General features: G+C 43.9%; 1 protein-coding gene, 1 long non-coding RNA gene and 1 other non-coding gene across 3 annotated transcripts in view; 1 reads left to right on the forward strand and 2 right to left on the reverse strand.

The window, feature by feature from the left end:
- The window catches only part of Elavl1 (ELAV like RNA binding protein 1), a 44,707-nt gene extending 26,503 nt beyond the window's left edge, over positions 1 to 18,204 (reverse strand). The window contains exons 1-2 of the mRNA XM_059249703.1: positions 18,039 to 18,204; positions 572 to 759 (exon numbers count right to left, since the gene is read on the reverse strand). Of these exons, the coding sequence (XP_059105686.1) occupies positions 572 to 743 (172 nt within the window). The 5' untranslated portion in view covers positions 744 to 759; positions 18,039 to 18,204. The remainder of the gene's footprint in view (positions 1 to 571; positions 760 to 18,038) is intronic.
- On the reverse strand, positions 11,963 to 12,125 carry LOC131898723 (U1 spliceosomal RNA). Its single transcript, XR_009376025.1, has one exon. It is a non-coding gene; the product is annotated as a U1 spliceosomal RNA (small nuclear RNA).
- A 114-nt stretch (positions 18,205 to 18,318) lies between the features above and the next one.
- On the forward strand, positions 18,319 to 27,673 carry LOC131898506 (uncharacterized). Its single transcript, XR_009375948.1, has 3 exons — positions 18,319 to 18,509; positions 21,039 to 21,145; positions 27,201 to 27,673. It is a non-coding gene; the product is annotated as an uncharacterized LOC131898506 (long non-coding RNA).
- The last annotated feature ends 129 nt before the right edge of the window (positions 27,674 to 27,802 follow it).

Raw genomic sequence — 27,802 nt, forward strand, 5'->3', positions numbered from 1 at the left:
TAGCACTGGCTGTCCTGGAACTCACAGCAATCCACCTGCTTCTGTCTCTGAGTACTGGGATTAAGGGCATGTACCACCACACCCGGCATGTGTTCTATCTTACAGAAAACCCCAAGCTCTTTCTGGGGGACCTTAACCCAGATTTTTTTTCAAGGTGTATTTTATTTTCAGTTATAGAATCTGTGTATGCGGGGGTGGTGGTGGTGTTATATGTACATAAATGTGTGCCTGTGGAGGTTGCGAGACAGCATTAGGTCCCTTAGAGCTGGAGCTACCTACACAGTAAGCTGCCCAATGGGGGTGCAGGAACCAAACTCTGTACCTCTGAAAGAGTGGCAAGTGCTCTTAACTGCTGAATCATCTCTCTAGGATACCCACCCCCCATCCCCTCCCATTCCTGTCCAATCTTATACTGGGCTGTAAAAAAAAAGTTTGAAGTAAAAGAACAGAACTTCACAGCTATGGTTTCTAGCCTGCAGCTATTCTGTACTAAGGAAGTAACCATGAGGGGAGCCAGTACTTAACAGGACAGCAACCATGACCTCTTCCAGAAACTTCTCAGGCTCTTTACCTGCTACTTTATCCCGAATAAGTTTTGCAGATTCAACCTCGCCAATGCTGCTGAATAGACTCCGTAGTTCCTCCTGGGTCATGTTCTGAGGGAGGTAGTTGACAATTAAATTCGTTCTCCCAATATCATCCCTGCAGTCTTCGGCCATGTGGTCTTCATAACCATTAGACATGGTATTACTTAAAAATCTGCAAAGAAAAATAACATCAGGCAAATTCTAATTTTATCTGGGTATGTGAAGGCAAAGATAAATGACTGTATTTGCACTTAAGGGATTTTCTTTTCTGCACTAAAAGATCAACTATTGGGGAGATGGTTCAGTCTGTAAAGAGCCTGCTGGCACAAACATGAAGACTTGAGTTCATATCCCAACACTCATATACAAGTTGGATGAGTTGGCACATACCTGTAATCCCAGTTCAGGGAGCTGGGAACATGACAGAGGGACCCGTGGAACTCTTTGGCCAGCCTAGCTGAATCAATGAGCTTCAGGTTCTCAAAAAATAAGGTGGAGAGTGTGTGGTGGACACTACCATACACCTCTCCTCACCACAGCCAGTATATCCCACACTGTCTTACTGATAGTACTGCCATTTACAGAGTAGCTCTACTCAGTAGCACCCAGGTCTCAGAGAATGAGAACAAGAAATACTTCTCACAGGCTCAAGCATTTGAATACTTGGTTCCCAGATATGGTACTGTTTGGGGAGGTGTAGAACCTTTAGGAGATGAAGCTTTGCTGGAGGAAGCCACTGGGGGTGGACTTTGAGTTTAGTCTTGCCCCACATCCACTTTGTTCTCTGCGCTTCCTGAGTGTGGATAGAAATGTGATTTCACACACCTTACTACCCTGGCTACCTGCTGCCATATCTCCTTCACCATTAGAGTGTCCCTCTGGAATTGTAAGCTCAAATAAACTTTCTTCTGTAAGCTGTCTCTGGTCATGGCATTTTAATACACTGTGATAAAAGAAGTCATTCAATATTGACCTCTAGCCTCCACATAAACTTGTAACCCCACACATATGTATAAGTACCCACATAAACATACATACACCATATCCACCTACCTATACCCATACAAAGAGATCAACTGTGGTTACAAACACCTGCTTAATCAACAATGACCTAAAAAGAAATGAGCTATTGTCTTAGTTAGGTTTTCTATTGCTATGAGGAGACACCATGACCACAGCAACTCTTAAAAGGAAGCCATTTAATTTGGGCTGGCTTACAGATCAGAGGTTTAGTACATTATCAGGGCGAGAAGCATGGCAGCATGCAGGCAGACACAGTGCTAGAGAAGGAGCTGAGAGTTCTACATCTTGATCCACAGGGAACAGGAGACTAGGTGTCACATTGGGCACAGCTTGAGCATATGAGACCTCAAAGCCCACCTCCATAGTGACACACTTCCTCCAGCAAGACCACACCTACTCCAACAAGACTATACCTCCTAATAGTGCCACTCCCTATGGGCCAAGCATTCAAACACATGAGTCTATGGGGGCCATTCCTATTCAAACCACCAGAACTATTCAGCCACAAAAAGACAAGGAAAAACTTTTGTTTTCTAATACCGACTGAGCCTTAATTTTCTTTCTTTTGTATGGTGTTGGAAACCAAACCCACGATCTTGTGATTAACTGGCAGTACTCTACCATTGAGCTAATCTCCCAAAGTTCCCAGTCCTTATTTATTTAAGACAATTTTCTTTTTGTGGGTGGGGGCAGGCTCTGGGATCAAACCTAGGACCTTGAGCATGCTAGGTAAGTACTCTGCTACTAAGCTACATCCCTCCCAGCCCAGTAAGCAAGAACTTTAAATGCTTATTATTAAGTTAAAGAAAAGTTTGAAATACCATACTGTATGATTCCAATTGTATGACTTACCAGGAAAGGCAAAACTGTAGGGATAGTACCATGTATGGAAGCCCATGCCTACATTCCCGACACTCGAGAAGGCAGAATTTAAAGGCTATCTTTGGCTATATATCAAGCTGAAGGCTATCACGAGATATATGAGACCCCAAGTTAACAAACAAAACACACCTTTCAAAATAAACAAAAACAGGACCTGTAGAGATGGCTCACTACATCCTGTTCTTAAACAGGACCCAGGTTTAGTTCCCAGCACCCACATGGTAGCTCACAGTAATCTGTAAATCCAGGCTAAGAGACCTGACTTCTTTTAACCTCTGTGGGCAGCATGCATGCATATAGAGAGCACATGTACACATACATGTACACGTGTACACACACACACACACACACACACACACACACACACTCATATACATTAATTGCAACAAATGTATCCAACTGCAAGATGTGGATAACGGAAAAAAGTTGTTGGGGAAAGATATAAAAGGAATACGCCTGTTATTTTTTAAATTTATTTATTTTTATTTTATGTACATATTTTATTTGGTGTTTTGCCTACATGTATGTCTGTGTGAAGGTGTTAGATCTTGGAGTTATAGACAGTTGTGAGCTGCCATGTGGGTGCTGAGAACTGAACCCAGGTCCTCTGGAAGAACAGTCAGTGCTCTTAACCACTGAGCCATCTCTTTAGACCCCAAAACTTACTTTTTTATGTGTGTGTTTTGTCACTTATTTATAAGTGCACTTTGTGTACCTAGTGTCCGTGGAAGTCAGAAGAGGGCGTTAGGTCCCCTGAAACTGGAGTTATTGATGGTTGTGAACTACCACATAGGTGCTGAGAACCAAACCCGGGTCCTCTAGAAGAGAATTGCTGAGCTTCTCTCTAGCCACCCACTTCTTTTCATTTTAAAATTATATTTATTTTGTTTGTGCACACGTATATGTGTACAAGAGCATGGAGGTCAGAGGACAACCTGCAGAAGTCAGTTCTTCCCCCTTCCTTTGAACTCAGGTCATCGATAAGACTTAGCCCACTGAGCCATCTTACCAGCTCCTAACTAGCTTCTTTATAATCTTTTTGTACAACTAAAACTACTCTACAAAATAATTCTATGAACACAAAACAACAATTCCAAGTTTAACTATGATCACTAACAGTACCTTTTCTTTTGTTTTTGAAATGCAGTCTCACTTTTAAGCAAGGCTGGCCTGGAATGAACTATGTAGTTCAGGGTGGCCTCAAAAATGATGACCCTCCTGCTTCAGATTCCCAAGTACTTAGATTACAGGTGTGAGCTGTCTGTCACATTTGGATAAGAGGACTTGTCTGTGTGTGTGTGACAGGGATCTCATGTAGCCATCTTATGAAGTACCTTAGCCTACAACTCACTATGTAGCTAAGACTGGACTTAAACTTCTGATTCTCCTGCCCCTTTCCCAAGTGCTATGATTACAGGTATGTGCCACCTGGTCTGGCTCAGTAGGAGGGCCTTTGAAGAGGCCTGGGGATGCAGCTCAGTAACAGAACATGCACAAAACCTTGGGTTCTATCCCTAGCAGGTGAGCACGCCTATACACAAACATGGTGTTAAAGAACCCTATAAAGAAACCCAAATGTCATTCCAATACAACAGCTCAAGCTCCCAAGAGAAAAAAGTTTGTGTGTCTCAAAAGCTTTCCACTCCTACTGCTTTTTCCTGTCCTCACTGTGGACTACAGTTGGATAACAAGGAGCCTATGATGCGTATCTCCGCAACCCAACTTTGGACTTTTGCCTGTTACATGTGCCCCTTTTATCTCCAACAACACAGCAATGGAGCCAGAAAGAGACTAGGATTTCTTTCCTAGTATGTATGTATGTATGTATGTATGTATGTATGTATGTATGTATGTGTGGGAGGGGGGTGCAAGAGTGGGGAGGTCTTCACAGTTGCAGTCTCTCGAAAATCTACTTTGAGGCAAACAGCCCAGGATAGCTTGGGAGCAACATCTGTATAGATGTAGCTGAGAGCACCAAGGTCACTCCTTTGAAAACAGCCCACACATGGTTTGCTCACAGGCATTGTGGTGCAGTGGCCTAATCTAGGACGCCCTTTGACCCTGCTTCTAAATTCACAGCCATCACTTCACATGCACTCACCTGTCTGGAAGTCTCAGTGGCAGTGGGCAGTCCACCCCTTCCTCCAGATGTGACGCTCTACATTAGTTTGAAAAGTCAAAGCCCAGAACGTATAATAAGCCTTTGACTATCTTTAAAAAACAGCAGTTGCAGAGGTTGGGTGTGAGCACACACCTGTAATTCCAGTACTCAAACAGTGGAGGCAAGAGGATCAGGAATTTAAGGCCACCCTCGGCTGTGTAGCAAGTTCAAGGCCAGTCTGGGCTATATTTAACTCTATCTCAAAAAGAAAACAGAAACAAAAAAAAAAAAGCTTTTCAGAGCTAAGTAGCAGAGCACTTGCCACTTGCCTGGTATGCAGGAGGCACTAGGTTCCATCTCTAGCACCTTAAAAAAAAAAAAAAAAGGCTTTGCCAGAGACTAAATAAAACGCAACACAACTCTCACATAGACATTGTTCTCCTACTCTCTAAATCTCTGAGAGAAGGGGAATTAATTAGGCCTGGTTTCTACAAGTGTTCAGGTTCCTACTCTCCTAACTCTCAAACATGTACAGTAAAAATTTCCCAGTGTTACTCATTTAAAGCTGTGCAGGTTCCTTCTTCTCTATAAAGTATGTTAACATAAAAAAAGAGAAGCCTAGCACACCAGGTTATCATCTTAAGGCAAAAAGCACCAGAAACAAAGACAAGCAGCAAGAACCTGGGAGAAAACATCTGCTATGTATCATTTTTGATCAGGTGGTTGCCATGCTGGGAAATTCACCCATCAGGGGACAGGATGTGATGATGTGTAGGCTTTCTTGGTTAGCACCAGCGTGTATGTGCCCACACACTATCAGTGTCTAGTGAGCAGATTCCAGGATGCTGTTAATTAAATATTCTGCAAGGCACAGGATGATGCCAACAATCAAGAAGTACCTAGCCTAAAATGTCAACATTGCTAAGGCTGAGTAAGTTGATTTAATGCATGTACAAATTAATAATTAAAATCCAACACATTACCAACAGAAATGATATAAACTACAACTTCATGCTGATTCAAAGAGACGAGAAACCCATCAAAAAAAGCTCAACCTCATGAACAACAGGGAAAATGCAAGTAAGGCTGGGGATATAACTCAGCTGGTAGAGCAGTTGCCTAGCATGTACTAAGCCCTGGGTCAACCATGACACCATGCAAGCTGGGCACAGTGGCACACTGTTATCATCCTAGGATTTGGGAGGTGGAAGCATAACCACCCTTACCTCACTGTGAAGTCTGGACTCATCTAGGAAAGTGGTTCTCAACCTTCCTAATGCTTTAATACAGATCCTCATGTTGGCGACCCCCAACCATAAAATTATTTTCGTTGCCATTATAAATTGTAAATATCTGATATGTGACCTCTGTGAAAGGGTTGTTTGTTCCCCAAAGGGGTTGTGACCCACAGGTTGAGAACCACTGGTCTAGGCTATATATGAGAGACACCCCCCCCCCATAAAAGCAAGATGAAACAATCGATTTTTACTGGTCATATAGGATGGATAAAATCCTTTAAGTAGAGAGAAGAGACTGACATGTACATTAAGACAGCACCACCTTTTTGGAGGCGTTTGGAGCTCCTACCAAGCCTAAGACGTAGAACATGTGAAACCAACCCCAAAACTCAGGCCATAGGAATCTGCAGCAATGACCACATAGATGCAGGTTAGTAATCTGAAGAAATACAATATCCCCCAGCTTGTAAAAAGTATAAAACATGGACAACATTTAAGTGTGTATTAATAGAAGATGGCTCTATCAATTTTCAGTAGAAAGCATTAAAGTTTAATCACGAAAAATTTTGGTCAATACGTTAAATGGTCTGTGGTCATGAGAGTTTTAAATAGATCATTAGCTCAAAAACAAACAAATGAACAAAAGCATCTGCTGAAGGTGAGAGCACAGAGGTTAATGTTAAAAAATTAGTATGTGTTGGGTCAGTGGTAGCACATGACTTTAATCCCAAGGAGGCAGAGGCAGAGGCAGGCAGATCTCTGAGTTTGAGGCCAGCCTGCTCTGAAGAGCCAGTTCCAGGACAGGAAGGGCTACACAGAGAAACCCTGTCTTGAAAAACAAAAAGAAAAATTAATATGCATGTTCAAGTTTGCTGAAGATGAGATTCAAAACATTTCTTTTTCTTTTTCCTTCTCCTTTTATTTCCTTTTGCTTTTTTCTTTCTCTTCCCTCCACTCCTCCTCCTTCCTTTTCATGGTGCTGGAGACTGACTCTTCTGTCTGGCATATAGTAGTAGGCCAGTGCTCTACCACTGAGTTACAACCTGAGCCTTTCTTCTCTTTACCCATTCTCTAAGAGTTGTGCATCTACTCTTCTCTACTCATTCTGCTTTTATCACTAATGAACTGATAGTGACTACCCTTATAAAACAAGCCCAGCCCATCACCTTTTATATAAAGTTTACCAGAACACAATCATTTTCTTTGTGCTATCTACTGTCTAAGGTTAATTTTTTTTTTTTTTTAACTACAATGACAAGAGTTAAGCAGTAACAAACTAGTGACAAACACATGGCCCACACAGCCCCAAAAATTCACCATTTGGCTTTTTGCAAAAAAATAAATAAATAAAATAAAAAGAAATTGCTACCATTATTTCCTTCCTTCCTCCCCTCCCTCCCTCCTCTATCCATTCTGAAGTCTCCAAAGGTCCTCCTCAGGGTCTCCCTATGTAGCTTAGGCCAGTATCAAACTAGGAACATAGCTCAGGAGTACAGCACTTGCTTCACATGCATGGCAAAAGCCCTAGGTTTGATTCCCAGGACTGCCAATAGTCAAACTCCATGTAGCCCAACCTAGATTCAAACCTGAGATCCTTCTGTCTCAGTCTCCCAGGTGCTGGGATTACGGCATGTGCCACTATGCCAGTCTTTTTTTTTTTTTTTTTTAATTTATTTATTTTTATTTTATTGCATTGATGTTTTGCCATGGGTGTCAGGTCCCCTGGAACTGAAGTCATGGACAGCTGTGAGCTGCCATGTCGGTGCTGGGAATTGAACCCTGGTCCTCTGAAAGAGCAGTCAGTGCTTTTAACCATGAGCCATCTCTCCAGCCCCACCAGTCTTTTTTATGGATATAAACATTTTCTAACATTGGGCTAGGTAAAGATTTCTTAGATGTACCACCAAAAACTGTTTTCACTAAAAAATGAATAGATGTCATCAAAATGTAATACTGCTGCTTTGCAAGACAATGCTGGAAAAATTAATACCCAAAGACTGAAAAGTATTTGCAAAGAAGTGAAAACACTTAAAAATATTTCTTAATTATTCTAAAAAAATGTATATTTGCCTACATGTATGTCTGTGCATCATGTGTGTGCCTGGTGCCTGTGGAGAAGCCAGAAGAGGGTGTCAAATCCCTTGGAATTGGAGTTATAGACAAACCCCATGTGGGCACTGAAAATTGAACCCAGGTACTTTGGAAGAGCAGCCAGTGCTCTTAATCACGAAGACATCTTTTCAGCCCTGAGGACACATTTTTTTTAAAAAAGATCTTAAGACTAGAACAAGTTATTCTGTTACTCATATGCCCACTTCTTTCTTTCACTGTACTAAATAAATGGTTCTTCTTTCTACTCTGGTCTACCATCTTAGCCTCCCCCTACTCTCCATGTTCTTAATTAAGTACTGGAAAATGTACTGGTAGTATACATAAATTGTGTTTATTAGAGATTTATTTCTGATAAGTACATGATGATGTGTACAATCACAAACACATACAGACACATCTTCGCTTAAAGAAAAAAAAAGGGAGGGGGCAAGAGGCTGGAGCAATGGTTTAATGAGAACCTAAGTTCAAATCCCAAGCATATGCATAAAAACACGCACATGACTAGGACTGTCTGTACAATTCCAGCATTGTAAAGGAGACAGGAAGATTGATGGGGCTTGCTGTCTTCCAAACTAGCTTCAGGTCTGGTGAGACTCTTTTTCAAAGAATAAGACAGAAAGTGATAGAGTACACCTAACTTAAAACATGAGTAATGTGCACTTGTGCACACATACACACACACACACACAAATAAATCTGGGTATGGTAGTATACTTCTGACATCCAAATATCTGAAAGGTAGAGGCATGCCGATCAGGAGTTCTAAGTCATCCTTAACAAAATGGCATTGTCTCAAAAACAAACAGGAACTGGGGAGATGGCTCAGGGGGTAAAAATATTCAAACACGCAAGCTTGACAACTTGGGTTTGATCCCCAGAACCTAAGTATGAATCTAGATGTTATGGCCTGCTGTGTAGCAAAAACAAAAGAGGTCTTAGAAGTGGAAGACCACTATACATGGAGATCAAAGATCAATCCATTCTCATTTTCATGGGTTGTCCTTTGACATCCACACATGTATAATGGCATGCTTGACCACTCAAACACAAAAATACACAAATAAATAACTGAATTTTCTAAATAAGCCACCCCCCAAAATCTTAAAACAAAAAAAAGACAAGACTTTGAAGGTGCACCAAAGCAAATATGTAGATGGCAAATGAACATATGGAAAGAGGTTCAACATGATTAGCCAGGCAAAGGCCATGTCCACATACTAGAATGCCTACAACAAAATATAACAGGACAATGTCAAACGGCTGGGGAGGATGTTGGAGAAGTCAGGCTTTCTACACACAGCAATGGTAGTAATGCAAAAATGTAACAGTTACTTTAATAAACAAATTGGCAGTCTCTGAGTTGAACACACACACTTAGTATATGACCTGGCAATCATATTCCTACTACTGTTCTGTTCTTTCATTCCCTCCTTTCTTTCTGAGACACTGTGTTAGTCTAACTCTGAAATTCATCATGTAGCCCAAACTAGCCTCAAACTTATGGCAACCCCTGCCCCAGCCTCTGAAATGCTGAGATTATAGATGTAAGCCACATCAATGCAAGAGAAATAAAAATGTAAGTTCATATAAAAACCTATACACAAATGCATATAGCATCCTTTATTCAAGTCTGAAATAAGTCATTCACTGGGGAATTATGGTATGTTATTCAATGGACACTACTCAGCAATGAAAAGGCACTACTAATTCATACTACATACACAACTTTCAAATACATTTTACTGGGCAGGGCGGGGGGGTGGGGAGAGGCAGACTAAAAAAACTACCTCTTGGGCGATTCCATTTTAGGACATTCTGGAAAGGATCAAACTATAGACAGCCTCAACCAAACTAAGGATGATTCATCTTAAAACTTTTCCCCATGGTGTTTGCAACAGGACCAGTATGTTGCCCAGGCTGACCCACTAACTTAACTCATGACTTAAAATAAATAAATTTCAAAAATACGAATGTTTTGCTTGCTTGTATGTCTGTCTGTCTGTCTGTCTACATGTGCAACATGTGTGCTTGGTGCCCTCAGAGGTCAGAGGGCATTGGATCTGGAGTTAGGATGATTGAGTCACCATATGGGTTCTGGGAATCAAATTTGAGTTCTCTGTAAGAACATTGCATGCTCTAAAGCACTGAGCCATCTCTCCAGCCCCAGGCTTCTGACTCTAATTACTAATATTATAGGTGTGTGTCACCAAGTCTAGAAACACAACTTTTTGAAGGTTCAGAAGCAATGGCATTCTATAGAAATTGTGCTTCAAAATTAAGATCTTTTTCTAATAATGTGATATGACAGTCTTATGATGTTATACAGTAACAGTTCCCAGCCACCTCACAAACATGAGATAGCAAACCACTATAGTAGATGGGCTACAGGGTTCAATAGGTTGAGCATATGGATATTTTGTCTTAATTTTTCTTCATATTACAGTGTAACCCCATTGCAAGTCTAATAATATTCCTCAAAGAGATCTGTGGTTGCCAGGTGAAGCCAGGAAGAACTGACTACCTAAGGGCAACAAGAGGGAATATTTTTGTTCTTGGATGATAGGAATTTCTGCTATAATGATGGAGATGATAAAGTTCAGGGCCTGCAAGATAGCTCAATGAAAAAAGATGCTTGCTATGCAAGCCTGGAGACCCGAGTTTGATCTCTCAAATCCACATAAAAGTGGACAGGGGAGGACCAATTCTACAAAGTTGTCCTTTGATGGTCACACTGAGGGATGTGGCAGCATATGCCTTTTAAGCCCAGCACTCAAGAAGCACAGGCAGGTAGATTTCTGTGAGCATGAGACCAGCCTGGTCCACATACTTCTAGGCCAAGCAGGGTTACAAAGTGAGACCCTTTAAACCAAACCAACACAACAAGCCTCAAACAATGGGGCTAGGTAGGATGCAGCTCAGTTGGTAGAATTTTTGCCTAGCATGCATGAGGCCCTGGGCCCCAGCCCCAGCCCCACACGGGAGTGGTGGTAGATAACTCTAATCCCAATACTTGGGAGGTAGAGGCACGAGTTCAGAAATTCAAAGTAATCCTCAGATATATAGCAAGTTTGAAGGTCAAGCTGAACTACTCAGACCCTTTCTCAAAATAAAACAAACAAACAAACAAACAAACTCTTCAAACAATCCTACAAAAAGATGAGTAAAATTTTCTATAATGCAAATTAAAAACTAAATTTAGATTTAAACAAAGAACTTGCCATACTGCTCCACAGCATGGTCATGGGCAGTCAGGGCTAAACACTCCTTGCAGTCTGTAGTCAACTAGCAATAATGGAGTCAGTTTCATGGTACTTCAGAGGCTACTTCACTCAATCTTCCAGGACACCTCCCTTGACCCTTTCCAAATCTGTGTGGCCCAACCTGGGTCCAACTGGTCCTGTGCTCACAAGCTCTAACATTAATAGGTCTTGTGACTACTATCCAATTATCAATGACCACTATCAAGCCACTGCCACCTCCTGCTTACTCTAAGTCAACTCCCTTCACTTCCAGGCTTTCCCTGTCATCACCCACTAAAGCTCAGAGGTCACTATTTTGCTCATGGTCAGTTAGGCTGTTAATAAGTGACAGGGTTTGTCCTTGAGTTGTCACTACATAGTAGTGCTCCAGGACCTCTGTGATGGTGCCCCACTGCGTTTTCCAGTCTGTGTTCCTCACCTGGCTTTGTCCTATGCAGGATAACAGGCTACTTCATTTTTCAATTCCTCTCCACAACTGACATAGTCTTTATTACTTCCTCAATCACTGACTTAAAATTATTTACTTTTCACCACTATCAAGAGTGAGATATTGGCTGGGAAGATGGTTCAACAGGTGAAGAGTTTACTATGCTAGTCTGATAATCTGAGTTTGATGCCCGTAACACATATAAAAGTGGAAAAAACAAATTCCATAAAGTTGTGCTTTGAACTTGGTATGTGCCCCACACCAAAATAAATAACATAAATATAGCACAGACTTTGAGAGCCAAGGTTATACATACATACATACATACATACATACATACATACATACAAAGTCCTAACTACCACAAATTATGCAGTCAAGTTTTTAGCATTTGGGGGAAATTCATAGGGGTTAACACATCCCAAGGGCAATGGATGAGCCTCATCCTGGGAAAATGACCTTTTGATCATGGCATTTCCCCTACCATGTAAGGATAGACCACTGCTATCTAAGAGCCCCCAAATTCAGGGTTCCAGACAACCCTGGTGTGTTACATAGTGGAAAGGGTTACTGGCTTTCAGACTCCACCTAGGACATTGCATGTCTGGAGTATTTCTTTAATGGTAAAGAACAGCAGTCAGAGGCTGTCCTGACATTTTATGAACCTATTCAGTTTCTTCCTTTTAAAAGTAATTTAAGATTTATTTATTAATTAAGTTTATGTGTCTACATATGGCTACGTACATGTGAGCATATAGGTGGTGCCTGAGGAGACCAGAGGTGTTGGATCCCCTGGAACTGGAGTTACTGGTGGTTGTAAATTGTCTAATGTGGAATACTGTGTGCAAACTCAGGTCCTCAGCAAGAGCAGAACACATGTTTAACAGCTGAACCATCTCTCCAACCCCTAAAATAATTTTTTTAAGTTAGCATATAATACAATGGGTTTCATAATGGCATTTTCATGTTCCCTCCCTCCCTCCCACCCTCTTTGAAGTGGTAAGGACAGAACCTGGGGTCTTGAACATGCTAGGCAACAATCCTATCACTCAGGCACATACAAATAGTATCTTACTTTCTCAAGATCATCATTAATGAGCACCACCCCAAAGAATAAGCATCTACTGCAAGGAGCAAAAAATGCAAACTTCAAGTGTGACAAAATGATTTTCCTGTTATTTAGAACCATTTCAAGTAACTGGATATACCAAAGAGAAACCTTGTTTAAAAGGATGTTGGGGTTTTTGATCCGATTGCACATTTCAAACTATCTTATAGTTGTGCTGTGTGCCATCCACCACGGTGTTCCCATCGGCAGCACATGTACTGGGTGGTGCTATTAGTAAGGACAGTATCCATGAGGCATACATGAGAGCCAAACTTTCCAATGGTGGAGTAGGCCTTTGTAAAGGACGAGTGCTAGATTGGAGCCAAACAGTCACTCTTCATCAGGCCTGACCAGCACTACTACACACTTCTAATGAGGCTTAAACTCAAATATTTCTTTTTTTTTTTTAAAAGATTTTATTTTATGTGTATGAGTGTTTTGTCTGCATATGTGCCCATGGAGGTCAAAAGAGGATGTCACACTCCCTGGAACTGGAGTTACAGTTGTTTGTGAGTCATCATGTGCATGCTGGGAACAGAACCCAAGTCCTTTGCAAGAGCAGCAAGTGTTCTTAACTGCTGAGCCATCTCTCCAGCCTCTCAATTATTCCTGAAGTTCTTTCTAGATATAAAACTCTTGAGTCTTCAAGGTGGGGGGTGAGGGTGGGGGGAACAAATCACCCAGGAAATGCTCTGTTGCCAGAAAAAACTGAAGGTGCTACTTGACCCAATTATGACTGCCCCTTAATGGCCCCTTTTCACATCCAAGAAAGGGAAGGCCACTTGGCTGGGGCAACTCTAGCCAGTATGTCAGGCGTAGTGAGCACGCTGCCCAGTCCAAGTGCTTTATAGGCCCTAGGGACTTGGCCAGCTCCAGAGTCCTGCTAAAGTACCAGAGACTTGGAGCTGGTGAAGCTCTTGCACAGACAAGCACAGTAACACAGTAAGACACGAAAGTCCATGGTTCTACCCCATTTCCAAAATGAATCCATCAGCAACAACCAAAAGACAGTGGGAGTTAATCACTTCATTTTCTCACTGTGGATGTTACCAACTACTACACACCAGCTGTCAGCTGATAAATGTAGGTACCCTTTCTCCTGAAACCAAGGTATGTGATTCCCCAATCTGTCTCCTGTCTCATTCCTCTCCAAACCTTTCCCTCACCTTGCCTGACTTCCTGCAGTAGAAGAACCACACCTGTCCTCCAAGTCATCTCTTTCTATTCCCTCTAACAAATGAAGCTGCAAGTTCTGCCAGAGTAACACCTGAAGACATCTCTAACTCCCTCCTTTCTGCCTTCTCAATCAGGTCCCTGTCTCCTCTTGCCTAGACCAACTCCTAAACCTGTCTCTAAACCCAGTTTAACCTTTCCCTCTAAAAGACTCCTCTTGCAATGTCTCCAGGCCTCTGTCCATGGTGACATCAGCCTTGCCACCGAGTTGCTGTGCACTATTATCTCTTGTCAATCCTTCCTGTGGCATAAAGGTTTCTTTGATGGGTGGCTGGACCTAGTCACTTCCAAGCTCCCCATTAACTTTTTCTTCCCTAGGCATGAGTGGAATGCCAGCAATGCACCAGACACAGGGAACACAAAACAGTAGCAATCCCAACCACAACAGATCAGGATGTTAGCCTCTGAACTAGATGGTACTCTTCTTTCCCCATTTAAGCAATCTTCTGGAGTCCCCTTGACAAGGACCAGAATCCTGCTACCACCTGACTCCAGCATAATTTTCTAGTTTTAGGTCCACATTTACCCTCCTGACTGACTCTCTTGGTCTGGCAAACTCAGGCCTGGTAGCTTTTTGGTGTCTTCCTTTTCTCTTAATGTGGCCATTTGCTGATCCTGGATAGCCCTCCCTGTTCCTCTTTTATTGCAATCTGCTTGAATAAAAACAATCTTCAGTAACCAATAATCATTCCATTCAATATACTGTACGTAAAAACCAACCCTCTTTTTTATATTATGTCTCATAATACAATGAGGCCTCTTCTCAAATCAGGTTGACTTTCTTTTTGGGACAGTTTCAGTGTAGTCCAGGATAGCCTCAACCCCCATAGATAGGCAATATCTGCTCCTAACTCCTGAGCACAGAGATTACAGGCACGAGACACTATTCCTGGGTTATGTGGCACTGGGTATTAAAAGCAGGGCTTCATGAATGCAAGGCAAGCACTCTAGCAACTGACCTACATCCTCAACCCTGAAAAGGTCATTTTTTCCCAGTGATAGAGAATAGGTACTGGCAATTTACACTACCTTTCTTGAGGATAGAAAGGTGGGTATAAACCACTGAGCACTACAGTGAGCCCCCACACATGTGGACATGGATATTCTGTACCATCCTATTTCCTGCATCCTGCTTCAGCCATGTGCTTGCTTTCTTGTCTCCAGTCATACATTAAACCCTTCTTAAGTTCTCTGTGGCCACTCATCTTTGTGGCACTCAAGTGTTGGGCAGGATCAGCTACCAATGCTCTTTCTCATGTCCCAAATTTCAAGTCATGTGACTTTTGATCCTCTAATTGTGTCTCAATGCTCCCTGTCTCTACAGCTAATGTTCTGGGTCATATTAGCAATTTTTCCTACTCGAAGGAAAGCACCTAACTGGTTTTCTGGCTGCCAGTCAGTTCCTCCTGTGCGAATGTGACTCCCTCTGTCAATTAACATGGATCTGGAGAGGGCCCTCATAATATCTGAGCTCTCTTCCCAACAAACCTGCTACTCCATTCTACTTTCCCAGAAAGTTCCATACCCTGCATGGTTTCCTCAACAAATGGATGGTCCCACCTCCTCTACCCACCAAGTTCTTGAAGAGCCTTTTCCACTGGTCTTTTACCTAGCTACTTCCTTCCAGTCCTTTTGCCTCAACAACTACAAGGAACATTCTGAGGTCTCTTGGGCTTGCGTTAACAGTTCCTTTTCCTCTGCTTCCACATCAGTTGGTACTACTGCTCACAAGCCAGGCTGAAATCACCTACACACGGGTCATATACAACATGGTCTCTCCAGAGTAGAACACAGCTTGGGGGAAGGGGTGCAAAAGCTCATTTCCCTCTTGTTGGCCAATTTTCTTAGGTCTTCTCTTAGAACCAGGACCACTGTGAACTACTGCCACCTAGGGGCAAAAGGCTGGCACTGCATCTCACTCTCACCATTCAGCATTTAACTAGATTGAACACACTGAATGAGATAGGAACACAAACCAGGGAACAGTTGATTCTGGAGGAGGTGGAGAAGCCTTGGCAGTTGCAGGCAGCTTCAAGTGGTGTTTGTGCTCTGAACCAGGCCACACAGCATGAGAAGGAGATCTTCTTCCAAGGAAAGAGCAGACAGGGTCAGAGGGGGTAGGGGGTCACCCCAAGCTAAGGGCTTCTGATTTAAATCTTTAGAGCCATTCGAATAGCCCAGCACAACCTCCCACCCCCCAAGACAGGAGAAACATGATCAGATCTGCATCTTCAAAAGTCAAAAGGCTGATGTGCAAAGGCAGAGAGAAGAGAAGCAGTAAGTATGGGAAGAACTGAGTAAGCACAGGAAAAAGTATGTTCTTCAATCTCTCCCTTTCTGTTGCACGGTGACCTATTCCTGAACACATCCAAATCTGTTTCCCTCAAACCAGTGCTAACAGAAACACTGCCTATTTCTCTCAGCTTCTTCACAGACCTTGAAGTCACAGCATTAAAAAATTTTTTAGATTTATGTGTGTTTTGTTTGTAAGTATGGGAACCACATGTGTGCTTGGTGCCCGCAAGGCCAGAAGGCGGCATGGGATCCCTTGGACCTGGAGTTAGAGATGGTTGTGAGCTCTTGTCTGCAGAGCCACCTCTCCAGCCCCAAGCATTTTAAAAACCAGCTCTCAGCAGTTTTGTACATACATGTTCAGTGGTAATACATTGGGGTATCTCGGACCTGCCATTCAAATCCTGCACTGGCCATGAGACTATCCTAAGCTCCACTTTCTTCTCTAAAATGGATATTCTAACACCTATCTTAGGGGTTAGAGACACGCCTGTAAAGTATTAACACACGGTACACTGTTGATAAATTCTATTTGTAACATCATGTATTCCATGTATGGCATGCACGATAATACTGGGGTTTTCCTCTCACATCTTCACAATATTTTCACCCTACTACTCTACAGGCAATTCAACACAGCTCACTCAAAATCTTAGGAACTTCCCACAGAACATCAGAGACAGGGCTAGAAGAACTTTTCCAGAAAGACTATTTAAGGATTTCTCACCTGTGTGTGTGTGTTTGGTGGTGGGGAGCGCGAGAAAGACCCCTAGCAACACTTGAATTTATTTTTGGTCCTCACAACTGGGAGAAGTGGGAGGCAGAGATGCTAATACTTAGTGGGCAGAGAAGCCAGGCATGCCATCCAACTTCCTACAATGCACAGGGCAGCCAGGCCCCCACAACCAACCATTATCTGACCTTAACTGTCTGCAGCAAGGTGGTTAGAAAAGCTTTCCCTACCATTTTGCTCCTTCTAAAGCACTGGCCATCGGTATCTCACATGAACATTTTCGATAATAGAAGCTCTGTCCCATGCAAAAAAAAAGTTCTCCACCTGCCCTGCACATAGTAGGCGTCAAAACCCATTTTGATATGCTTTAGCAGCACAAGACAACAGATAAGGAAGACTCTCCTTCACTACCCATTGTTCAACGGCGTGCAATTATATTTTCTATATTTACACATTATTTTACAAATGCAAACGTCCAGAGAACAGCTTTGTTAGAGATGGCGACCAAAAATTTTTTCCCTTTTATTTTCTAGGACTTCCATACATACAGAAGAAAGGTTTGCACACTTTCTAAAAGGACCTCACTATCCGTCGCGGTGTATCCTGAAAATCGGCCACAAAAGAAATCTGTGAGATTTCCCGAGAGCGCGAGTCCGTGGGCCGTGACCTTTGGGCGCCCAAGGCCCTCGCTCCTCTCTTCCGCCCCCGGATCACCGGGCTTCCGAGACCGACTATGCAGGGCCCCCCAAAGCCTCGGAGCCCGGCCCCCCAAAGCGCGTGCCCACGCCGTGTCCTTCTCCCGCCTCTCTCGCGGGAGCCCAGAGAGGAATCTGGCCCGGAGGAGGCTTGTCGCCGACCTGGATCAAACCGAGTCGGTTTCCCTTCGCCTAGCCACGGCCCACACGCGCGCCTCCGCACCCAGGCCTTGCGCGGCCTGGGGCCTTCGGCCAGTGCAGGCCCGGCGGGCGCCCGCGGGACTAGGCGAGCTCAGGCCCTAGCGCGGCCTACTCTTTCGGAAGTCGCCGAAGCCACCCGGCCTCACCTGAACACGGGCGGGAAGGCCCGGGGCTCTGCTCCGGGGCGGGCGGCGCGGCGATAACGGCTCCGCACGGCCTCGGTAGCGGTGGTGGCGGCGGCAGAGCGGCGACGGCGACGGCGGCGGCTCCTCCTCAGCGCGCACGACCCGCTCCCCGGCCCCGCGGCCAGACACGCCCCCTACTCAGCGCGCTCGCCTATTGGTCGGCGTCTTTGACGAGACGGCGCTCATTGGTTGATATGGCTGTCGCGGTGCTCTGGTGTGTGCGGCGGAGGCAGGACTTCCTGTCAGCGCCGCCAGCCAGCTAAAGCGGCCGGTGGAGGCGCCGAGTGGCGGGCCATGGCGGTGGAGGGGGCTAGCAGGGCCATGGCCCGCCACAGGCGCCGACTGGACACGGAGGCCGAGGAGTGACTCTCTTTGTGGAACTCACACCATCTGGTCTTCACCTGACGGGCTGTGCAGTCGCCTCCGCCCGAAGTAAGAAGTATGGTCATCGGGAGCCCAGGCTAGGAGGGTAGGATCTCTGGTTCGAATCCCGCTCCCGACCCACGTTTCCGCTCTGCCTGCCTGCGGTTGAGCACCGGCTGACGTCACTTCGCCTGGCTTCAGTTTTCTTATCTAGTGAAATGAATTAAGAGATGTGGTCACCATGGCATTCCCAGAGGCTCTAACGTTGAAAATTTTTTGCTTTTAAGATTTTTTTTTTTAATGTGTATGGATGGGTTTCGGCCTGTGTGCACCACATGCGTGCAGTGCTTACGGAGGTCAAAAAGAATGTTGGATCCTCTGGAACTGGAGTTGTAGACGGTTGTTAGCTGCCTTGTGAGTGCTGGGAACCGAACCCGGGTCCCCTGGAAGGGCAGCCAGTGCTCTTAATTACTGAGCTATCTTTCCAGCTCCTCTTCTTTTGAAATTTTAAATGCATGCTATGTGCCAGCTAGGCAGTGATCAGAAAACAACTGCCTGTCCCTTCGGTGGCTGCTGTTCTTGGATAGTGCTATCAGAAAAGTACATGTAAATTGCATGATTTAAAAAAATTCTGTCTTTTTTTTTTTTTTTTTTAGCGTGTTTGTTGTTTTCTTTTAGTCAAGGTCTTCCTAAATAGTCTTGGCTTGGAATTATAGACCAGACTGACTTTACCTCACAGAGATCTGCCTACCTTTGCTTCCTGAGTGCTGGGTTTAAAGGTGATGCGTATGTTTTTGAGACAGGGTCTCATGTGGTCCAGGTCGGTGAAATGATCCTTCTGCTTCCATCTCTCAAATTCTAGGATTACAGTCCTGCAACACCACAACTGGCTATATGACCTTTTAAAGATAGTTCTATGGAATTTGAAAATATTGTATTTTAATATATCCTGTATTTATATGTTTGTATGAACATGTATGTAGAAATCAAAGGAAAGCTTGCAGGAGTCAGTTCTCTCCTTCATCATGTGGGGTCTGGGGGTTGAACTCAGGTTGTCACACTCAACAGTTGAGTTGAGTTGGCCAGTGTCAGCTGAGCCAATTCTACAAGCCCTGTGACATTCCTAACCAGCTCTACACAGTAAAAATTTAAGGAAGACACAAAATTGTCAGCTATATGGCAACTTAAAATGTTAATATTATGTATGAGAAACATGTTTATTAACTTATGGGCCATGTAATTTAGTGGTAAAGTACTTTGCTAGCACATTCAAGGAGATTCACAAAAGAAAAGCTGAAAAGAAAAAAGGACATGATGTAGCTCAGGGGTTGAGTGTTTGCCTAGCAGACATAAAGTTCTGTGTTTGATCTCCTGTACCAGATAGCATTCAAACCCAGGCATTGCATCCCGTAATCCAAGAACTCGGGAGATCAATAAAGTTGAAAGATCAAAAGTTCATGGGCAGGATAGAAAGGTGGCACAGCCGTTAAGAACAGTTACTACTCTTGCAGAGGACAAGGATTCAATTCCCAGCAACCAACCACATCTATTGACTCATAACTGCCTGTAACTCTGCTTCCAAGAGATATAACACTCTCTTCTGTCCTCTAAGGGCACTGCATTCATGTACACAAATCCACACTCAGACTCACACATACATAAATAAAACCTTTCTTTAAAAAAAGTGCATCCTAGGCCAGGCGGTGGTGGCACATACCTATAATCCCAGCACTCGGGAGGCAGAGCCAGGTGGATCTCTGTGAGTTCAAGGCCAGCCTGGTCTCCAGAGCGAGATCCAGGACAGGCACCAAAATGACACAGAGAAACCCTGTCTTGAAAAAACAAACAAACAAACAAACAAAAATTGTTGGGGTTAGGGATTTAGCTCAGTGGTAGAGCACTTGCCTAGCAAGCACAAGGCCCTGGGCTCGGTCCTCAGCTCCGGAAAAAGAAAAAAAAAAAAAAAAAAAAGTGCATCCTTAACTATATAGCACATTTCAAGACCAGCCTCAGCTACATGTGACCCTATTTCAAAAAAAGTAAGTCATTAGTTGTTTTACAGAGGTAAAGATATCTCAACAGAGTGAGGCACCACCTGAGTTCAAGCTCTAGAACCCACAGGGTGGGAGGAGAGAACTGACTCCTGCAGGTTGTCCTCTGACTTTCATATTCACACCTGGCACACACAGTATCTTTTTTTAAATGTAAAAAACAGATATTTTAATAATTTTATTTAACCAACTATGTCTAAAATATTTCAACATATAATCAAAGTTAAAAGTTACATGATCTGCCAGGTGGTGGCGGCACACACCTTTAGTTCTAGCACTTAGGAGACAGAGGCAGGGGTATCTCTGAGTTTGAGGCCAGCCTTGTCTACAAAGTGCATTCCAGGACAGCTAGGGCTTTTATCCCAGCACTGTGGGGACAGAGGCAGGCAGTTCTCTGTGAGTTCCAGGCCAGCCTAGTCTACAGAGCTACTTCTAGGCCCGCCAGGTCTACACAGAAAAAAACCCTATTTTGGAAAAAAAAATTTTTTTAAATGTTGTGAGATTTTTTACATTCTGTTTTTTCCTTCCTTTTGCGTTTGAAATCTAGTGTGTATTTTACATATCAAATTGGACCAATTGCATTTCAAGAACTCAGAAGTCCCACGTTACCATCAGACCATGAGCTGTTGTAGGAGGAAACAGAAGAGAAATCAAGTGAGTTCCATTTGAAGTAGTTTTTAAAAGGGTACAGGAAGGTAGGGATAGCGGTTCAAAGAGGGTAGTCAGGGAGATGGACTATGAAGAAGAATCAGAGGAGTTGAGAAAAATTATGTAGGTAGAGTTTTCCTGTCCTGCCTGCTCCCAATTAACCATTAGCCACTTCCCAAATAACTGACTCGGAGACTTAATATAAATTATAAATGCTTGGCCAATAGCTCAGGCTTAGAAGTCTAACTAACTCTTACATTTTAAGTTAACCCATATTCTTTATTTATGCTCTGCCGCATGGCAGTACCTTTATTAGCATGGCACGTTTATCTCCTGCTCCCTCTGTGTCTGGCTGGTGACTCCTGACTCCTCTGCCCTTCTCCTTCCCAGCGTTCTCAGTTTGGCTTTCCCGCATAACCTTATTCTGTTCAGCTATTGGCCAGTCAACTTGTTTATTAAACCATCAAAGCTACAAATCTTCACAGTGTACAAAGGGACTATTCCATAACAAAATTACATTCTTTATTGTTTAGTGTTGCCGTGTAGACCATGTAGAAATTTTGGGTATGGGGCCTGGAAGATAGCTTAGTAGGTAAGAGGTTTGTTGTGCAAGCATGAGGACCTGAGTCTAGAACCTGGTGCACACATACACAGCCACTGTATGTGTGTAACCACATGTTATGGGAGGCAGAGGTGGGGGGATTGATGGGGCTTGCTGGCTGCCGATATAGCTCAAGGTACAGGGGAGACTGCCTCAAAGAAAGAAATAAGTTACCCATGATAGAGAGTAAGATATCCATTGCCCTCTTCTGGCCTCTACCTGTGTGCACACATGTGGACATACACTATACTTGCACACAAAAATTAATGTGTCCCCTATCAACACTTCCCTATTGAAACTTGATGTTGGGCACTTGACAGTAGCTAGTTAACTGAATATCTGAATTTTTAATTATATTTATGTGTGTATGTAGATATGTGTAGGAGGAGTTTTCCTGTGCAGCAGCTGCTCCCAAATAATCACTTAATATTACTTGTAGATGCTCGGTTGATAGCTCAGGCTTATTACTAACTAGCTCTTAGAACTTAAATTAACCTATTTCTATTAATCTATGTATTGCCACGTGGCTTGTGACTTTACCTGTCCTCCAGCATATCTTGCTCCCTCCTTGTCTCCTGGCGACTCCACTCTCTGCCCTTCTTCCTCCTAGCATTCTCAGTTTGGCTGTCCGGCATATGCCAGTCAGTTCTTTTTTAAAAATGAGAGTAACATATATTCACAGTGTACAGAAGGATTATTTCAGTGTGCTAAGTTGTTAGTCAGGGTTCTCTAGAGTAGCAGAACTATAGAATGAGTCTTTTGTGTATAAAGAATTTATTAGAATCACTTACAGGCTATGGTTCAACTAATCCAACAATGGCAGGCCATAAACGGAAAGTCTAAGAATCCAGAAGTTGTTCAGTCTGAGAGGCTGGATGTCTCGGTTGGTCTTCAGTAGACCCTGGAATCCTGAAGAGGTAGGCTCTAATGCCTGTAAAGGGATGCACTTGCTATCAAGGTAAGAGCAAGCAGGCAAAGAGCAAAAGCTTCCATCTTCCATGTCCTTGTATAGGCTTCCATCAGGTGTGGTCCAGATTAAAGGTGTGTCTTCCCACCTCGATCCAAATTAAAGACATGTGTCTTTCTGCTTCAAGATCTGGATCAAAGGTATGTGTCTTCCTACCTCAAAGGTTCGGACTAGAAGTAGATTGACCTACTTTAAATCAAGCAAAAATTCTCTCACAGGTATGCCCTCCATTTCTGGATTTTAGTTCATTCTAGATGTTAGCCAAGTTGACACCAAGAACAGCTATCACAGCAAGTGCCTTACCACTGAACCCAGCCTCTCACCCTTCCTGAGCAGTGTCTGTATTTTGATGTCCACCTTCATTGCTGGTGATACTTACCAGTTTCTCCAGCATAATTACCCTTTCCCTTCCTTCATTTTCTTTTGCTTTGTTCTTGTTTCTGTTTGGTTTATATGATATGGGGACTGAACCGAAGGCCTCATGCATGTTGAGCAAGTTCTGTTCCACTGAGCTGTATCTCCAGCACTGTACTGAATTTTGCACAAATCCTAAATGGTCTTTTTGTTTGTTTTTTGTTTTGTTTTGTTTTGTTTTGGTTTGGTTTTGGTTTTTTGGGGACAGGGTTTCTTTGTGTAGTTTTGGTGCCTGTCCTGGATCTCGCTCTGTAGACTAGGCTGGCCTTGAACTCACAGATCTGCCTGGCTCTGCCTCCCAAGTGCTGGATTAAAGGCGTGTGCCACTACCGCCTGGCCTAAATGGTCTTATAATAAAAACCCAGAGCCAGATATTGGGGTACATACCGAAAGATCAGAAGAAAGAAGCCGCAGCCACTTCTCACCTCGCCAACTCTTCAGCTGATCCTATCTACCCAAATTCTCAGACTGAGTGCCTCTGAGCCCTCAGCCAAAAGGGTCTCTAGTTCTTGTCTCCTCACACCTTATATGCCTTTCTCTGCTCAGCCATTTCACTTTCTATCTCAACCTTCTTAGTGCTGGGATTAATGGTGTGTGTGCTTCCCAAATACTGGGGTTAAAGGTGTGTGCCACCAGTGCCTGGCTCTGTTTCTCTCCTAGACTGGATCATTCTCATGTAGCCCAGTGTGGCCTTGAACTCAGAGATTAGATGGACCTCCCGAGTGCTAGGATTAAAGGTGTGTGCCACCATTGCCTGACCTCTATGTTTAACTCTGGCTGGTGCTGTCCTCTGATCTTCAAACAAGCTTTATTTTTTTAGATTACAAATACCACCACACTGAATACTTTGTAAGGAAGTCACTATGTGTAGGCAGCACCTAAGAAGTACGGGTTATGTTAAAACACATGGTTTCCAGCAGGAGGCACAGTTTTTGGAGTCAGCCTATCGGGAAGAAATAGGTTGCTGGGGAGTAAGGGTATACCTTGAAGATGATACCTGCTTATGGTTCTCACCTGTCCAGTCTCTTGACTTCCTGAGCTACCGATAGGTAAGGAGCAGCCAGCGAATTCCTATGGACCCGCATAAATGCCAACTGGCTGGTGTGTGGCCCTCTGTAATTCCAGCCTTGGAAAGTGGAGACAGAATCCCTAAAGCAAGCTAGTGAGCTCTGGTTTGATTGAGAGACCTGTCTCAATGAATAAAAGGGAATAGCTATTATGAATGGTTCCCAGCATCAACTTTGGCCTCCTCATGCATATGCACATTGTACCTGCACATACGTGAGCCCATTCACACAAACATGTATACATATACATGTACACACACATATGAAAATGAGGGAAAGCACACACCTATCCAGGAAGGTCATTCCACACCAGGAATTCAGGTAGTGAGTGAGTGGAGAGGATGGCAAGAGGACACTGAAGAGGTGCCAGTTGCTGGCTTCGAAGGGTCACAGAGAAGAAATTGGAGAAGTTATATCATGATTCTGAAGACTGGGTAAGAGTAAGCTTTACATTCATTTTTTAAGAATTTTTTTGAAGGTGAACTGGGTGGTAGCACATGCCTTTAACCCCAGTACTTAGAGGCAGAAGCAAGCAGATCTTTGTGAGGCTAGCCTGGTCTATAGGGCTAGTCCCAGGATAGCCAGGGCTACATAAAGAAACCATGGCTTGAAAAACAAAACAGAAACAGACAAACAAAAAATGTAAGTGAGTTTGTATGTGTGAATTTGCATATGTGTGCAGGTGTTTGAGGCCAGAAGAGGGTGTCCACTGGAGCTGGGGTTGTAAGTGGTTGTAAGGCCACCTGGTGTGGGTGCTAGGAACTGAACTCTGGGCTTCTGCAGGAGCAGCAAGCTCTCTTAACCACTAAGCCATCTGTTCAACTCCAGATCCTACGTTTTTGTAAGTCGTGTAGCTACCCTAGGAACAGAGAACATAGGCCCACAAAGCCTCAAATGTTTGCTGTGGATATCTGTGTTAGTGTTCTGTCACTGACAAATGCCTGAGATGAACACTTTATATAGAAGAAAGGCTTATTTCGGCTCTTGGCTTTCAGTGGTTTCGGTCCATAGTCACTTGGCTCCATTGCTTCTGGCCTTGGATGGGGCAGAAGATCATAGTGGAAAGCATGAATTGTAGCTCAGCTGCCCAGCTCCTGGCAGCCAGGAGGGGGAGAGATTGAGAACAAAGAAGCAGGCACAAGATATCTAACCCCAGTGACCTGCTTCTTCCATCTAGATCCTACCTCCTAGGACAGCCCCATCTCCTTCTCATGGTTCATTCAGCTGTGAACCTATCAATGGATGAACCACTGATGAAGTCAGAGCCCCCATGGTCCATTTTGTTCTGAAGATAGGAACTTTGGGGGAATGTCAGGAACCAAACATGGACCAGGGAAAAGTACTAGCTAGGCCAGAGAACAAGCCCCTTCCCTAAACCAGATGCCCCCAAAGATAAAGAACAGGTCAGGCAGGTCAGGTAGCATAGCAACAGAACAATGGGCCCTGACCTTACCACCTAGCAGCCTCACGACTTGCACGTAGTCCTTCACCTGCATGGCTTTCTTCACCTGCACGTACGGCACGTCGTGCACCCCTTCTCTCCTTCCTGCCCCCTCTCATGCTATATAAGCCTTGTTGAGGAGAATAAAATTTGCAGCTTGATCAGAACACACTGTCTTGCTGTCGTCCTTTCGTGTCTCCCCCGTCCCTCTCATTCTCTCCCGCAGGTGGGTCACCCCCGTTGACACCCCGCTGGCCGGGGCAGGGGAACATTTAGTACCAAACCATAAGGGACTGTGGAGATGGCTCAGTTGGGAAAGTGACTTCATCAGTCCAGAGGAAGAAGCAAACGGATCTCTTAAGTTCAGTGGTAGCCTGGTATACAAAGGGAGTTCCAGGCCAGCCAGGGATACACAGTGAGACTCTGTCTCAAAAACAAAAAAACAAGGTTGAGAGTGATTGAGGAAGATGCCCACCCAATATTGATGGCCTCCACATGCATGTGCACATATACACATGCTGGAATACAGGGAATAAGAAAGTTTACAGCTGGTATTAGGTAGCCAACCAGAAAGAGAGGGGCAGCTCTAGAAAAACAAGCCTGTCTTGGAAGTTCCAGCTGACTCCATAGAGGCCACACCCTCGCCTAGGAGCACACACAAGGTACCTTTGCTTTTTCTCCTAATAAGCTCAGCAGCTGTGTGCGAGTAGTTAACACCTTCAGCATATCCATGCCTCCTCTGATGGTTAGAGACTGAATTGTGGGCATGTGCAGCTTCTAAGAAACCCTCTTTCCTGTTCCTGAAAGACAAAGACTGTCCCAGTGGTGGGCCAGGGGAGGAGAAATGTTCAACCCAGAGCTGTCAGTCAGATTCTAGGTGCCTTCTGTTGCTGGTGCCTGGCTTGGTCGACCCTCCATTCAGAGGAGATTATTTTGCTTCTGCTTTTTAAAAATTTAAATTTATTTATGTGTATGTGTGCCACAGTGCATGTGTTGAACTCAGAGGACAACTCAGGGGAGTCAGTTCTCTCCTAACGTGTGTCCTTGGGATCAAACTGGAATCCTCAGATTGGGCAGTAAGCACCTTAACCCTGCATTTGCTTTTTAACCTGAATAATAAACTGAAAACCTGGCTTGCTCTACCCATGCTTGGCTGAGTTCTTCAGGGATATAGAACTTGGTCTGCTGCCACAGTTGGGGTCTGAGAGAATGTGGGAGGAGTCATGTCCCCATCTATGACAGTCACCACAGTACCTCCTAAAAGGGAGGCTAAAGAGCAGGGATCAGAAAGACTGGCAGAAGCTCTGCTGCCAGCCCTGAAGAAGTGGACTGAGCTTTGGACCAAGGGCACAGAAGCCAGAAAAGGCAGACACCAATACTGTCTAGAGCCTGCAGAAGGGATCAGCCCTGCTGGCACCTTGATTTTAGCCTGTTGTATGACACTGTTTCTGGGGGTCAGACATTAACAAATTTCTACTTATCCTAGATAGGGAACTAACAACAGACCAGAAAGAAGACACCACCAAAGTCCAACTTGGTAAACCGGCAAGTTTTATTGTGTTTACTTACAGGAGCAGGAATGGCTCAGTCAGCTGGATCACCAAAAAGCCCACCTCCACATGGGTGACAACTCAAGAAAACCCTGAAAACCTGGAGTAGACTACCTGCACGCAGTTCAGCAGACTGGAGACTGCCCGTCTTCTAGGTAGAGAGGTAGGTCTCTGCTTCTTCCAGACAGCTTAAGTTGGGCTGAGAGTGTCTCAGCAGTCCATAAAGCATGTGCTTGGGGAAGAAAGGGTTTAGTAACCTGGTCAGTTTGAAGGACTTTCTGAAACCCTTGAGTTGTTTACTTCCTGAGCTTAAGGATCTTACCTGTAGGATGGAATGATTCGCCTCCCCATAGCATGTCCAATGTCTTGTTTCCCTCCAAAATGGAAAGTTAATCTGAGAGGAAACTGCTATAAACAGGCTGATAATACATAATTTGAGATTTCTAATGTTTTGTTGATTATTGTTGTAAGATAATAAAGACCTATTGAATTTATTGTTTAGTTGTAATTTATTAATTGAAAATTACATGAAATGTAAATTTCAGTCTCCATAAACTAATAAAAAATGATTATCTGAAAAAATTTTGTCAACCAGGAATGGTGGTGTGCTGTGGGATGTTCTG

Source organism: Peromyscus eremicus, chromosome 23 (genome assembly GCF_949786415.1).
Source record: "Peromyscus eremicus chromosome 23, PerEre_H2_v1, whole genome shotgun sequence".
NCBI classification, from domain to species: Eukaryota; Metazoa; Chordata; class Mammalia; order Rodentia; family Cricetidae; genus Peromyscus; species Peromyscus eremicus.